Source organism: Camarhynchus parvulus, chromosome 18, assembly GCF_901933205.1.
Source record: "Camarhynchus parvulus chromosome 18, STF_HiC, whole genome shotgun sequence".
Classification (NCBI taxonomy): Eukaryota; Metazoa; Chordata; class Aves; order Passeriformes; family Thraupidae; genus Camarhynchus; species Camarhynchus parvulus.
This window is the reverse complement of record NC_044588.1, coordinates 11215630-11229680: the sequence shown is the minus strand read 5'-3', so window position 1 is coordinate 11229680 and position 14051 is coordinate 11215630. Positions and strand designations below refer to the sequence as shown.

At 52.5% G+C, this 14051-nt stretch overlaps 2 protein-coding genes and 5 non-coding genes across 8 annotated transcripts; 3 read left to right on the top strand and 4 right to left on the bottom strand.

Moving 5' to 3' along the window:
* The first annotated feature begins 2127 nt into the window (after positions 1 to 2127).
* MRPL58 (mitochondrial ribosomal protein L58) lies at positions 2128 to 4359 on the top strand. The gene is made up of 6 exons (XM_030962068.1): positions 2128 to 2316; positions 2651 to 2687; positions 2817 to 2876; positions 3489 to 3571; positions 3675 to 3844; positions 4120 to 4359. The coding sequence occupies exons 1-6, from the start codon at positions 2152 to 2154 to the stop codon at positions 4202 to 4204; spliced, it is 600 nt and encodes a 199-aa protein (XP_030817928.1). The 5' UTR covers positions 2128 to 2151; the 3' UTR covers positions 4205 to 4359.
* A 627-nt stretch (positions 4360 to 4986) lies between these two features.
* Positions 4987 to 5059, top strand: TRNAR-UCU. Its single transcript has one exon. It is a non-coding gene; the product is annotated as a tRNA-Arg (tRNA).
* A 993-nt stretch (positions 5060 to 6052) lies between these two features.
* TRNAR-CCU lies at positions 6053 to 6125 on the bottom strand. Its single transcript has one exon. It is a non-coding gene; the product is annotated as a tRNA-Arg (tRNA).
* An 808-nt stretch (positions 6126 to 6933) lies between these two features.
* TRNAR-UCG lies at positions 6934 to 7006 on the bottom strand. Its single transcript has one exon. It is a non-coding gene; the product is annotated as a tRNA-Arg (tRNA).
* Positions 7007 to 8431: 1425 nt separating this feature from the next.
* LOC115911332 (5-hydroxytryptamine receptor 3A-like) lies at positions 8432 to 13916 on the top strand. 2 transcript variants are annotated; one of them, XM_030962233.1, is made up of 9 exons: positions 8432 to 8648; positions 10206 to 10363; positions 10810 to 10854; positions 10949 to 11058; positions 11689 to 11855; positions 12624 to 12784; positions 12936 to 13146; positions 13365 to 13484; positions 13642 to 13916. In XM_030962233.1, the coding sequence occupies exons 4-9, from the start codon at positions 11018 to 11020 to the stop codon at positions 13866 to 13868; spliced, it is 927 nt and encodes a 308-aa protein (XP_030818093.1). In that variant the 5' UTR covers positions 8432 to 8648; positions 10206 to 10363; positions 10810 to 10854; positions 10949 to 11017; the 3' UTR covers positions 13869 to 13916. The 2 variants fall into 2 exon arrangements, with proteins under 2 accessions (XP_030818093.1, XP_030818092.1); XM_030962232.1 differs by having other exon boundaries at positions 10203 to 10363.
* TRNAR-CCU lies at positions 8641 to 8713 on the bottom strand. Its single transcript has one exon. It is a non-coding gene; the product is annotated as a tRNA-Arg (tRNA).
* TRNAR-UCG lies at positions 8968 to 9040 on the bottom strand. Its single transcript has one exon. It is a non-coding gene; the product is annotated as a tRNA-Arg (tRNA).
* Positions 13917 to 14051: the final 135 nt, after the last annotated feature.

Sequence of the window (14051 nt, the reverse complement as noted above, 5' to 3'; positions counted from 1 at the left end):
AAGCATCTTCGGGCCTTTTGTGCCACCTTTGATCTAAACTTTTCCAATTGCTCTTGGAACACCAAGGAAAGCTACACAACTCCACTGAGAGGGAACAAGAGAGTGCTGAGCAACCACTCTGCCAGAAAGTGGTGTAACAGAGAGCAGCAGCTGCTTAACAGCACACCCCCATGGTTCGTGACAGAAAGGAAAATTGCTGCATGCAATTAAAATGGATGAGGAAAAGTATGATGTCACAGGAAATAATTCTTAATTTCAGAATTTGGCAAAATCAGTGACATTACTCAGCTCACAGCATTAAGATAATAAGGGCACAGCTTGTCAACTGTCAGGTTCCATGCTGAATTTGAAAGCTGGCATTTAGACACGTGCAGTTCCATCAGATCTGGCCTGGCTTCTCACTGGAATAATGTTTCAGAAGGGTTATAACCTCTTGTTATAAACAGGGAGGGGCCACTTGAAGCACAAAGTCAAGGGATTTACAGAGCTTGAGCTCCCTATAGGAAGGATTCAGCATCTTCCCTTTCTTACAGCAACTGAGACCTTCTGGAAGGCCCCTCAAAGCCCTGAGGGACTTTGCTCACACATCAACAGCCTGTACCCTCACTCACCCAAGGAGTGACTGCATCCTTGGACTCCTCAGCCTTTCCCTCAGGTTTCTGGGATGGCTCTTGACAGCTTTTGCTCACCAGTGACCACCAAGGGGCTGAGGGGGCTTCCTCAGCCAGAACCAGTGACAAAGCTGTTTATTTTTCCAGCAGGAATGCCAAAGGTTTGGCTCTCTTGGCTCACACCAAAGTCAGACCTTGCCATCCCAAGCCCTGCCTGACAGGGAGAGCAGTTTCCAACCATCCAAGCAGAGATCACCCAGCTTTTTACCAAGGTTCTGTGGACCAACACAGTGTGGGAATGAAGCAAAACCAGACAAATGTACTTTTAGATTGGCCTGGCCTCACCTGTGTGATCTTCCAGCTCCTTTCCCAGCCCCTCTGAGGCACTGTCCTTGGAGGGTGTTCCTGCACAACAACCACCAGACATGTTTGACAACAGCTGCTAAATGAGTCATCCTGCCTTGAGTATTGTACCCATCCCTCTGGCTACAAATCACAAATATTTACCTGTTCCCTGTTAGAAATTAAGGTCACCAGATGGCACAGTTTGCCTCTGACAGCTCTGGGTTTTTTCCTTCAAGCATTTTGTTTCCAGCTGAGTTTGGACAAGGGCAGTGGAGCAGAACTCCGGGATTCTGAAGTTCAATTAAAGCAAAGTGAGGAGCCCTCTGTGGCCCTGAGCTGCTCAGCTGCAGCCAGGGCAGGGAACCATCCATGTCCAGGACTTGCTCTCTCCAGAGGACTGAGTGCCCTGACTTTAAATGCATTATCTGGATGGAACTCAGCTCAGATCAGTCACAAAGACTGCATCGGCTTCTGAACACCCATTTTGGCTTCATCCACAGTTTTAAATACGAGATTGTCAGCTCCTGTCAAAACACCAGAGCAAATGACAGCCCATCCCTGCCTATGCATTTTCCTGCTGCCAGTAATAGCAATTCCTGCCCCTCTGGAACGCACACCCTTCTTGTCAAGCCAGCCTGGCAGCTCCAACAAGAACAAAAACTGAAGGATTTCCACAACTGCTTCATTCCCCTGCACCCTACATCCCCCACTGCTATGTCAGCATTCAAAGAAAGAATTGTGTATATGTACATGTGTGTGTTTGCATGTAACCCTTTAGCGCTCTTGAGAGGATAAAAATGTGAAAACTGAAGCACTCCAGGCGCAAAAACGACACAAAGCATTAGAAAGCTAGATGCATTTTCATTTTCAGCGCCGGCCACCGCGCAGGTCTGGGGCGCACAGACCCCACAGCCACCCTGACCTCCCTCACGGCCCGCGGCGCCCCACAGGCCCCGGATGCCCCAGGACGCCCCACATCCCTCTCTCTTGGCACCCCCATTAGTGCTGCAGACCCCTCCCCGCCCCACAGACCCCCAGCACGGACACCACACGCTCAAGCTCCATGCCCCAGCCTCAAAAGAGCCCCTTTATCCCCGTAAATCGCGCCCTTGCTCCCTCCGCCCCGCCCCGGAACGCGGCGCGCGGCCGCCGTTTCCGCGGGGACGCCTGGCGGGAGAGCACCACGGCGGCCAACATGGCGGCGCACACGCTGCGGGGCCTGTGTCGGCCGCGGCCGGGGCTGGCGCTGCTGTGCGCCCGGTTCTCGCAGCGGCCCGCTGCCGGCACCGAGTACCGGAGCTCCCACAGCCTGGACAAGCTGTACCCTCCGCGGCAGGACGGAACGGCCGCCCGCACGACGGTCAGAGGGGCGGGGGGTAAAGAGGAAGACAGGAGGGACGGCGTCTGGGCGGGGTTTAGTTGTTGATTGACAGCGGGCCGACGGTGTTTAATTCATGTGGTGGGTGGGGTCTTTGAAAGGGGCGGTGCCAATTTGGTGGGCGGGGTCACAATGGGGGCGGGGCTTTTGGCGCTGCCTTGGCGTTGGTGGAAGCGTGGCGGAGCGGAGTGGGCGTGGCCTGCGGTGGTGGGCGGGGCCTGCGGTGGTGGGCGGGGCCGGCCGAGGGTCCGCAGGGCCCCTGGGATCCCCCCAGACCCCCGGGGCCCCGCGACACCGCCCCCGATGTCTCTTGCAGGAGGAGCTGCAGCCGCCCACCCTCGACATCCCCATGGGTGAGGCCCCCCGCCCCGCACACCCGTGCCGGGAGCCGGGCAGAGCCCCGGGCACCGAGTCCGTGCCCCGAGCTCGGCCCCGTCCCGGCTCGGCCCCGTCCCGGCTCAGCCCCTGCCCCTCTCTTCCAGCTCGCCTGACCGTGTCCTACAGCCGGAGCAGCGGCCCCGGCGGGCAGAACGTTAATAAAGGTGAGGAACAGCTTCTCCCTTGGAAAAATCACCATTTTCCGTTGTTTTTCTGTACCATGTGGCAAAATATTGAGAACTTCAAGTTAAACGGTGTCTTCGTGCTGCTGGACACTTATTTTTCATTGTCATCACCCTGCATTTTCACACAACTTCTGAGTCTTCAGAGTGCTGGAGACCAGCAATAGCACATTTGATGCTCCTAGGAACACTTAACAGGGATCATTCCTGCTACAGATGCCACAAGGGACTGTAGCTCTATCCATAGATCAAATATAACAGAGCCAACTGGATTCTGAAAGTTCACTCTGCAATAAATTCTCAGCTTAATTCAAATAAACTTAAAATACTGCCTGTTCTGCCATTAAAAATGAGGCAGGCAGTGGCTGGCAATAAATTCTGTGGTGTCTAGAAAGGCAAATACCACGACAGGTACAAGTTTGTCTTGTAGAGTGGTGTGTAAAAATACAGCGAGAAAAGAATTGTGACCTTTCAGGAAATTCATCATGGAATCATCCCATGTTGAAAAGCCAGCAGAGATCAGGCTGAATTACCTCACAGATCTGAGGAAGGCAGGCTGTGACATGGAAACAAAGACCCTGTTTTTCCTCCCAGTGAATTCCAAGGCAGAGGTTCGGTTCCACCTGGCATCGGCCGACTGGATTCCCGAAGCTGTGAGGCAGAAAATGGCTCTGATGGTACCAACCCTCCCCCTCCAACCACAGTTTCAATGTCTCAGTGTCAGAACGTGGCAGTTCCAACGAGGTTTCAGTGCTCACACACGTTTTCCCATCCCTTCAGCACAGGAATAAGATAAACCGGGCTGGTGAGTTGATTGTGACCTCGGAGGAGAGTCGCTACCAGATGAGGAATCTGGCGATTTGTCTGGAGAAAATCCGGGCCATGGTCACGGAGGCGATCGAGAAACCCCGGGTGGTGTCTAAGGAGACAACACAGAAACTCATAGAGAGGTATCTTCATTAAAATGCTCTTTATTTGGGTTCAGGCTATCACGTTACACAATTTAGTTTGCAGCATTTTTAAACAATTTTGGTCATACTCCTTTTAATTTCCTTTTTTAAGGAGTATCACTGATCCATTAGATTTTAACTGCTTAGATTTTAACAGTCCCAGAACAGGGACTGATTTTTTCTATCTGAGGATGTTTGCCAGTTCATCAGATCTCAAAAGTTGAACATTTAAATGCTTTCTTTGTACACTAAGGAATCTTTTGATTTTGCTTTAGGGTGGAAAAAATGAACCGTGAACGGCTACGACAGAAAAAAATACACTCAACTATAAAACAGAGCAGGAAGGCAGATTTCGAGTGAGAGCAGCAGAGATCCAAGCCCTTGGCATTCCATCTTCCTAAAGAAGTGGTGTTGGCAGCTGTTAATGATGCTAAACTCGTGAGCTGGATTGAATAAAAGTAGCCTGAAAGTGTAAATAAACATATTTAACATCTTCTTTTGTAGCCAGTGATACACTGTGATGGCTTGTGAATAATTTTTCAGAATAACTATTGTTCACATTTGAGAGGAACTAAAACTTCTGATTTTTGTCAGCCACTCCTGTTTTTAAATGTTCTTTGTGTTCTTCAAGCAGCCTTTGCTCCATCAGAGCACCCTTTTCTGCTGAACACAAAGCTACTCTAGATTTTTGGGGAACGAAAGGGAAGAGTAAAAGCAGTCTCAACAACACATCTAAGTAGAAAATAGAATCTTAAAGCATGAAGTTTGGAAAAGACCTCAAGGATCATCAAGTCCATCTCTTAGAGTATCCCCTGTTTCTTTCCTTCTATTTCCTTCCTTTCATCTTTATTCCTTTTGTTGATTTTTATCTAACCAAAGTACATAATTTAGTTAAGCTAAAGCCACATCAGGAATTTGGCAGAAATCTCAACAGTAGGAGACAGAACCCACCCTGTGAGTGCAGGAGGCTTCTGGTCTTTGAGGTGGGACACCAAAATCCTTTGGATGAATCCTCCAGGCTTGTTAGTGGACCCAGTTTAAGGAGAATGAAGCTCTGTGGTGTGATGTGTTCACCACTGCCAGGTGGGATTACTGTGGGGCTCAAAGAAATCAAAATTATCCCTTTTTTGATGTTTGGCTGGGCCCCAGTGGCCTAAAGGATAAGGCACTGGCCTTCTAAGTCAGGGATTGTGGGTTTGAGTCCCACCTGGGGTGGGGAGAGGTGGATCTGTTTTAGGAAGACCCCAAATAAGAGAGGGAAGTCATCCCTAAGGTTAATGTGGGGCACACGGAGCTGTCACAGCTCTGCTGCATTGCCTTTGGACATGGAGCTTTGAGCTCCCCCTGACAGAATATTTCCATCTGCAAAAACAGCATTCAAAGCCCAGATCCACCCCAAAATGGAATGGTGGGGGGGTGCAGGAGCTCTCCAATGCATCCTGACATGCCAGAAAGCCCTGCCCTGCCCTCTGCACTGCTGCTCAGCACCGGGAGCATTTCACACTTCACCTCATCTCACATTTTCCCCCACTGCAAGTTTTTCTGCAAGGAATCACTGAATCATTCAGGGTGGAAAGAACCTCTAAGATTTATCAAATCCAATCCAGTACTGCCGTGCTCACCATCAAACCATGTCCCCAAATACCACATCCACACACGGTTTGAACACTTCAGGGATGGTGAATCCCCTTCTTCCCTGAGCATGGGAGGGGGTCCCTGCCAGCGCCCCTCTCACAGTGCAGGTGTCTGAAGCTCCGTGCTGTGCCCTGCCCTTTACAAACACAGGGATGTCGCTGCCTCAGATGTTTTTGTGACACTGAACGTCCTCCCACCATCGCCATCCAGGACAGCACCAGGCTCAGCCGAGCCTCCCCATCCCCAGGAGACCTTGCAGCGAGGATCGCCCGCTGCTCGGGGCTCCTTTCCCTCCGATTTGAAGAATTTCGGTTCAAGCAAAGGCGTAAAACCGTGGACGAGCACGTGGCCCCGGGGCGTGGAGGAGCTGGGAATTTCGGGGATTAAAAGCAGAGCGCGAGGTCGCGGCTGGTTTAACACCACGAAAATTGTCGGACTGTCGCCAGGAGGGGCTGGACGGAGAGCGGGGAAGCAGCGCCGGGCTGCGGGAAGGGCGCATCGCGTCCCCCCCGCGGAGAACCGAAGGATGCGGAGCTTCCGGGGGAGAGCCGGAGCCTCGGCCGCGAAAAGAGTCACCCCAGATGGGACTCGAACCCACAATCCCTGGCTTAGGAGGCCAGTGCCTTATCCATTAGGCCACTGGGGCTACGCGCCGACGTTCTCCGGGTGCCGTCACTTAACTCTCTGCTGGCCAGGCGGGCGTGCGGCTGCCGTAAGTGTGGATGGGGGATCCGGTTCGGGATTTCCGGGACCACCCGGTTTGAACAGTCCCCAGAGCGAGGCCCCGCTCCCCGCCCCCTCCATCTCCCGCACCTCCCGGCGCAGCTCAGAGACGCCACGGCGAGGTGGGGATGAGATCTCCGCACAGCACCCCTTGGCCCCCGGGAGCTGGCGGGGCCCGTGTGGGGGTCGGTGAAGCCCCGAACCGGCCCCGGACCCCGCGGAGGCAGCGCGGGGGGCCGGGCGCGGGGCAGCTGCCGTGGCCGAGCGGACAAAGCAGTGGTTCCATAAGAGATACATAGCGGGTTCGAATCCCAGTTGCGGGAACAGAGCTTTACATTCCCACACTCCGGCTGCATCATACGGCGCCCCGCACACAGAGGGGCGGGCAGTGGGTTGATATTCCCCACCGAAACACAGCAAACTGATCCGAGCCCCCCAGTAACTCTCCTAGCAGTACGAGAAATACCACCCTACCTCGTCTCAGCCCTTTCGTTTTCCCAATAACCGGCCCCAGGTGTGGGCTCAGACCCCACCCGCCGCCGGTTCCAAGCCCCGGTCCACCCTCTCCCGAGGGGTATAAATTCTCTCTCATTGGCATGATTCCTGGGGGAAATCTCACCTAAATCAACTTAATCTGCCTCTACACTACAGGCACATTTTCTGGAGCTTTAGCCCGCTGACATCCCACGCCGGGAAATTGAATGCGTCGAGTACTTCCCGTGGCTTTAAAACAACGACAAAGGGACTCGAACCCTCAAGCTTCTGATCCGAAGTCAGACGCCTTATCCATTACGCCATGTCGTCACCCCCAGAAGGGGTCCCTACCAGTGTCACGTGCCGGGGGCTCCCTGGGTGCCCCCGACACCCCCTGGGTATCCCCCACACTCGCCCAGGGCATCCCCCACTCTCCATCCCTCCTGGAAGTGTGGCTGGCTCTCCCGACCCAAGCCTGGTGATGGAGGTCCCCCCTCCTCTGGGACCCCGTGTGCCAACAGGTCACTGTCACCGTAGATGTGACCGTCACAGTGTCACTGTGCCAGCAGTGACAGGCACCACTACAGCAGAACGCTATAACACTACTGGAAAGAACACCATGGGCCTCATTAACCCCCCTTTGCTCTCCTGCTGCGGCCACTCTCTCCAAAACCTGTGTTTCTCATCTAATCCCAAAAGAAGTTCCCTGAAGCCCACCCCAGGAAGGTATTTTAATTGGTGATCAGTGCCAGGGCTTGGGTAGGTTTGTTGCTTTCCAGGCAGCAGAGCCTCCCACATCTAAGAGAGAAAAACAACTTTAAAAGAAACTTCCTTTTGTGTTTTACTGGTGTGGCATTACCCTGACCACAGCTGCCTTTACTATCCATTAACTCCACAGGAAAAGACCCTCCAGAAAGATTTTTAATGCCACGAATCTGAGAGGGCATTATCCCAAAGGCACTTACAGGGAGGACTTTGGTCCCAGGGCCGCACAGCTGAACACTGTGACTCCCCTGACCAGCCCCTCATGCAGACGTGGTTTCTGGGGGAGTAAAGCTTCCCGACATCCCAGCTTGTCCTGCTCCGGGAAGAGGCTCCCCACACAAGGTGCACATGAACCAGCATCAATGGGCTTTCTGTTGGGGCTCGGGTGCAACTGACAATACGGGAAGGAGAGAAAAATGCAGCTGAAATTCCCTGAAAACAAGGGAAAATGCAGCTGAAATTCCCTGAAAACAAGGGAAAATGCAGCTGAAATTCAAGAAAACCCCAGCTCTGCCCAGACAGAGGTAATTAAACAACTGCAACTGCTCTGCTTTGGTGCCTTCTGGGACCCCTTGAAGGATGTCCATGACCTGGCCAGTGCCGTACTTTCACTAACATCCCTCCAAAAATCAGCCTTTTATTAACACCTCTCCTCTCATCCTCAGGTCCCAAAGCAAAGCCGGTTGTTATCCCCTCGATCACAGCCTCACCTGAGCTCTGGGACCACACAACTTATTGCACAAAACATCCACCTTTGCACCCAAGCCTGGGGCAGTTTGTAGCAGCTCCTCGTTGTTTCCCTTTTCTGTGAAATCTAAACAGGGACCGCTGGCCGGGAGCAGACGGTCACAGCATCCCTCCAACAGCAGCTCCTGGCCCACGGAGAGAGCCCGGAGCTGCCACAGGGACTTCGCTGTCCCAAAACACATCATGGACTCCCCCGACCTCGCTCTTTGGTCCTTCCCCACATCAGGCTCGGTGTCCAGTGCCGTGCTCGGGCAGGTCTCTGGTCTATCCCCATCTCTGGGTTCTCCCGGGGCATGAACCTTCTCACCTGGCACCTCCCACCCGGATGGGGAATATCTTCCCGCCAAGCAGCAGCAGCCAGCGGCCGCAGGGGGAGGAGGAGGAGACGCGGCGGCGCTGAAACGAGGAGAAAGAACATGGAAACGGGGCAAGCAGAGGCAAAATGGAGGGCTCACCCCAGGTGGGACTCGAACCCACAATCCCTGGCTTAGGAGGCCAGTGCCTTATCCATTAGGCCACTGGGGCTGCGCAGGGCGCGCGCCCCGGCCGGCGGGAACGGCCCCGACCCCGTGCTGAGGGGGCGGCCAGGGGCCCCCTCGGGTCGGGCCGGGCCGGGCCGGGCCGGGGACACCGCGGGGCTCGGACGGGGCCGCTCCGGCAGCGCCGCCACCCAGCGCGGGCTCGCGTGTTCCCTCCGCCCCCCGAGGGGCAGAGACGCGAGGGGAGAAACGGGAAAAGATGATTAAAAGTGGGAGGGAGGGGGGAAAAGAAAAAAACACCGACCACGAAGGGACTCGAACCCTCAATCTTCTGATCCGAAGTCAGACGCCTTATCCATTAGGCCACGCGGTCGCTGCGTTAGGAGCCCCCAGTGATGCTGCCAAGCCCCGGCATCGCCCCCAGGCCCCTCCCGGGTACCGCCGGAGCCCCGGGCAGAGACCGAGCCGGGACACGGGACCGGGGGACACACCGGGGCCGCGGGGACACGGGCATGCGGGGGGGACTGGGGACACGGCAATGGGACATGGGAGTCCGTGGGGGGCAGGGGGGATGGCAGGGGACACGGCTGGGGAGGGACCATCCGCTGCCATGGGGAATTCGGCTGCCGGAGGGGGAATCAGCTGTGGGAATTGCTGACTGCAATTGTTGCCCTGGAGCTATTCACAGAATCACAGAATCATGGAATATCCTGGATTGGAAGGGACCCACAAGGATCACTGGGATGACAGCAGAAAAAAAAAAAGGCAGAGATGGAGAGGAGGGCAGCAGAGGAACACACAGACACATTAAAAAAACCCAGAAGTCTCTGAGCCTTTCATCGTAACTGTGAGGACTCAGAAAAGAACATAAGGAGCATGAGAGATCAGCAAGGAGGCAGAAGCAGAAAATCCATGGGTGCATGGAGGGCTCAGTGGGAAATGACACAGTCCTTTTCACTGGGGTTGCAGCAAACTCTCAGCCCTGTAAATGAGACTAAATTTGCTACTGAGTAGCTCTGGCTCTTTGCCTTTTCTTTGTGGGGATGGGCCCTTTCTTTTCCTCTCCCTCAAATGGTTAGATTCTTTTTTTAATGACCTTATTTTTCCTTGACCACAACTAAAGGCTACTCCCAAGAGCCAGCTGAGTGCATCAAACCATTAGCAAATTCTTCCTCATAACAGATAAAGTGTGTTTACAAAAATCCATCCCTCATTAATAAATATCAAATCAACTTCCACATAACAAATGACGTGTCCTGGACTGGTTCATAAGACTCACGGTACCATTCTCCTCCTTATTTGGAAGCAGGAGATGATGCAGGGAGTTTTTGTAGCCATCCTCACCTTTTCTCTTGGGACAGGTAAGTGCAAGGGGGATTGAAAACCTTCGAGGAATTCTGTTCTCATCTCTGTGAGAAGGGATTTTTGTGTGTTGATGACATTTTTCACATCCACAGCTCCACACCCTTTCTTCTTTGATGCATCCTCACAGGTTGCCTGATGTTTTTGTGTTTGAAGTGGAATTTTCTTTCCAGCAGGGGCTGCTCCAAAGTACCTCTGCACCTACTATGACGTTGTTGACTACCTGAACATCTCCTCTCATGACAAGCTGCACACGTACATCCTGCCCAAGATAAACCTGAAGGAGCCTGTGGAAGTGAAGGTGGATTTCTTTCTGGTGTCAATTCTCTCTGTGGTAAGGACCCATACTGAGTTTTTACAACAGGAAACTGGGCTATTACTAGGCCAGGGTTTGAGTCTTCTGACAGCAAGTCCACAGGGGTGAGAACCAGCCCCTTCCACTTCAGCTTTCTGCTATTGGAAAGCACTTTTGGAAGATCTGGACTATTTTCTCCCACTCCTTCCAGAAGTCACATTCAGACAAGCAGCCTGCTTAGCAGGAGGCTCCAAACACCCAGCAGTGCCTGAACTGGACAGTGCATTTGCAGGACACTGCCATGGAAATGTTAACAATAATTATTATTTTTCCTAACCATTGGACTTTGTGCTCCCACTCTTCAGCCGTAGGATCAAGAGCCATGAGCTCCCTTCCCAAGCCCCATTACTTCAGTCTGTGCTCAGGGAAGAGCTTCTGCATTGGATATGTCTAAGAAAATCAGCTAAATATCTTTGTTTCTCCAGGTGGAAAAGCTCCAGACAGTCAGTTTTTACTTCGTCCTGAACCTGGTAGGTCCCTCAAGAGCGTTTCTCTCCTGATGCCCAACACAAAGCCTGGTGCCCAGCCCAGAGCTCACCTCTCTCCTGCAACTTCTTCCCTCAGGAATGGCAGAACCCTTTTGCAACCTGGGATCCCCGGGATTTCTGTAACATCTCTGAAATTGTTCTGCCCATGGATACGTATTGGTCGCCCCCCATCTTCATCTTAGAGCGGTATGTTCCCCTTTCATTTTTATCCACTGGCTTCACAGAAATACAAAGGATGCAAACTGTTGGTTGTATTATAGGAAATGGGATAAACTCAGATGGCTAAAAGTTGTTCCCTTGAGCTCTCTGTAACCGAGAGCCTCCTAATTTAGATTAATGGTGACCACAGTTTATACAAAGCACTTAGTGGCTCTGTAATACTGTAACAGCTCCTGAAATTTCCCATCTGGGCTGCAGCTAAAACCAGCACTGCTGTGGAATAAAGTGACCTTTAGTGTGTGGAAAGATACAGGGCAGAGCACCAAGGGTCTGATAGAGGGATGGGCACCTCCACCAGCTCTCCAGAGGGAGAGAGGAGGGGGAGGCAGAGCTAGGAATGAGCCCCTGCCCTGGTGAGGGCAGGAAGCAGAGGACAGAGGGGCAGGAGATGCTCAGTAGGTGCAGAGCTACAGCAAACCTTGATCCCAAAGGGCTCAGGAGCCCTTCTCCCAGACCTGGATTCCTCTCTTCCTGCTGCATCCCATGGCTGGGTGATGGCTCAGAGCCCCCCAACAGGGTGCTGACATCCTGATTTCATGGGACTGAGGCACAGGCAGCATCTCAGGCTGAGTTACTCTCCCTGTCTGTTCCCTGCAGAGTGAACGGGCAGAACCCAGAGCTGAATTACATGGTCCTCATGCACAACGGCACCTTCAACTCCACCCGGCCCTACCAGGTCACCCTGACATGCAGTCTGGTTATCTTCAAGTTCCCCTTCGACACCCAGATGTGCAACCTGAGCATTGCTTCATTCCTCTACCCAGGTACAGCTGCAGGCTGAGCTTGACCACCTCTGGGCTGAATTTGGAGGAGGAGGACTGGATGAAATGGGCCCTGGTAACTCCTGGGCTCCTGAGCAGCACCGCGTGCTCACAGAGGGGTTGAGGTCATATGAGACCAGGGAAAATGAGTTAAAATGCTGCCATTCTGTCCTGGTACATTTCCCAGCAACATCTCTGGAACAATCCAGATGTTCTGCGGCAAGCCCCTCCCAGAACTGGTTTCTACAAACCAAGAGACTCGAGACCAGGAGGCTTCCTGCAAAACTGCTACTTGTTCACATAGAATTTTGCAGGACTGATCTTTAAACACACCTGAAAGCCATAGAAATGGGAGGAAATTAATCATAGAATCCTAAGGTTGGAAAAGATTTCCAAGGGCATCAAATGCAACCATCAAAAGGACAGTTTCAGGGATTCAAACTGCAGTTAGAGTTCATCCCTACAGGAAGGGCTGAAATATAAGCAGAGGTGACACAAAATCTCCCGAGTCCCATCCACAAAGGCCAACTGCCCTAATTCAACAGCTGTTTCCCCTCTGATCCACATTTCCAGAGGTCCAGTGAAACCTCTTCACAGAGACCTTTTTAATTTCTCCCTTATGGGCTGAGAAACCCGAGCAGTGCATGAAATCTTCCTCCTTCCTGTCTGCATACACCCTCAGTTGGGTGGGAAAGGGAGAGGAATAACTGATCTCTAATAAATTCCTAAATTCTTTAACTTCCCTTCCCCCTCTGCCTCCTGCCCAAGCAGTAACAGACTTTGTCATGAAGACGAGACGGACACCAGCTGAGGTCATAAGAGACAGCAAGAACTTAATCCTAACTGATGGCGAATGGAAGTTTACCAACGTGAGCATCATTGAATTCACGGAAATGATGGATGACAAAGAATTTTCTGTGGTCACCTATGTGGTATGGCAGCACTTCCATATCATATTGCACTGATTTGGCACCAAAAAAACCCCCAGTATAAAACAAGACGATTTTTACATTAGGGGACCAGCACTTGTCAACACATTGAGTCATCTCCTGCTCATCAAATTTTGCTCATCTTCCTCAACAGATTTCCATGGATAGACGACCCACTCTCTACATTCTGAACTTGATCCTCCCAACGTGTGCCCTCTACTTGCTGGACATGGCTGTGCTGTTTGGTCCCAGCTCTCTCGAGGAGAAAATCAACTTCCAGATTGCCATCATCCTGGGCAGCTCCATGCTGGCTGTGATTCTCAACAACAGCCTCCCAACTTCCTCCAACAAACCGCCCATCATAGGTACCCACCTTTATCAAATAAACCCTGATTGTCACCCAGGTACCAGCCCTAGGGGAGGTTTTTGGGTGTTGACAGACACGTTCATGAACACTGAAGTCATGAACAGCTAAGCTTGATTAGCTTGCTGGAGTTAGGCTTTCCCTGCTCTCCACCAGGCGATGGAATGTAAGAAAATGCCGATTCTCCAGAGCTTTCTCTGTTTTCCTGTTGCTCTGCAGTGGTGTTTTTCCTGGGCACCTTCCTGCTCATGATCATGGCTGTGTTGGACACCTTCTTCCTGTTGTACCAGCAGCGCAAATCCAGGCGCTTGGACAAGGTCCTCAGGAGCTTCCAGCAAGGTAAAACAACCCCTAACACCTCTAACAGAGGAGGTCTGGGGCATTTCCCTGCATGTTGGGTGGGGCCAGGGTGGATTTCCTCAGGGACAAACTGTGCCCCAGGCAGTGTGAGCCATGGTGGCCCCACTGTGCTGACCCTGCCCTCTGCTCCCTGCAGACCCACACGAGCTGCCCAAGGCACCCCCAGACAATCTGGCCAAGGGGGGTCCCCAGCTGCTGCACCCTCCCAAGAAGGCCCAGGGACAAGGGCAGCCTACCAAGCACCTCTGGCAGCTGCAGGAGCTGGATCAGTTTCTTCCAGTTCTGGAGAAGGTGCTTCTCTTCAGCCACCTCTTCCTGTCCCTGTTCTTTTTTACTGTGATTTTTGTAAAATGGAGCAGCTGAAGATCAGCTGCAGTGCCAGCTCAGTTTTTCTCTACTGTGTTGCTTCTGACACCCTGCTGTAATTTGTTCCTGGTCAATTCATAGAGCTGCAGTTCAGTTGCCTGAATAAAATAAAATTAAATTAAATTTAAATTAAAATTAAATTAAAAGGACCCAAGATCTGCATGTGTAGTGCTTCGTACT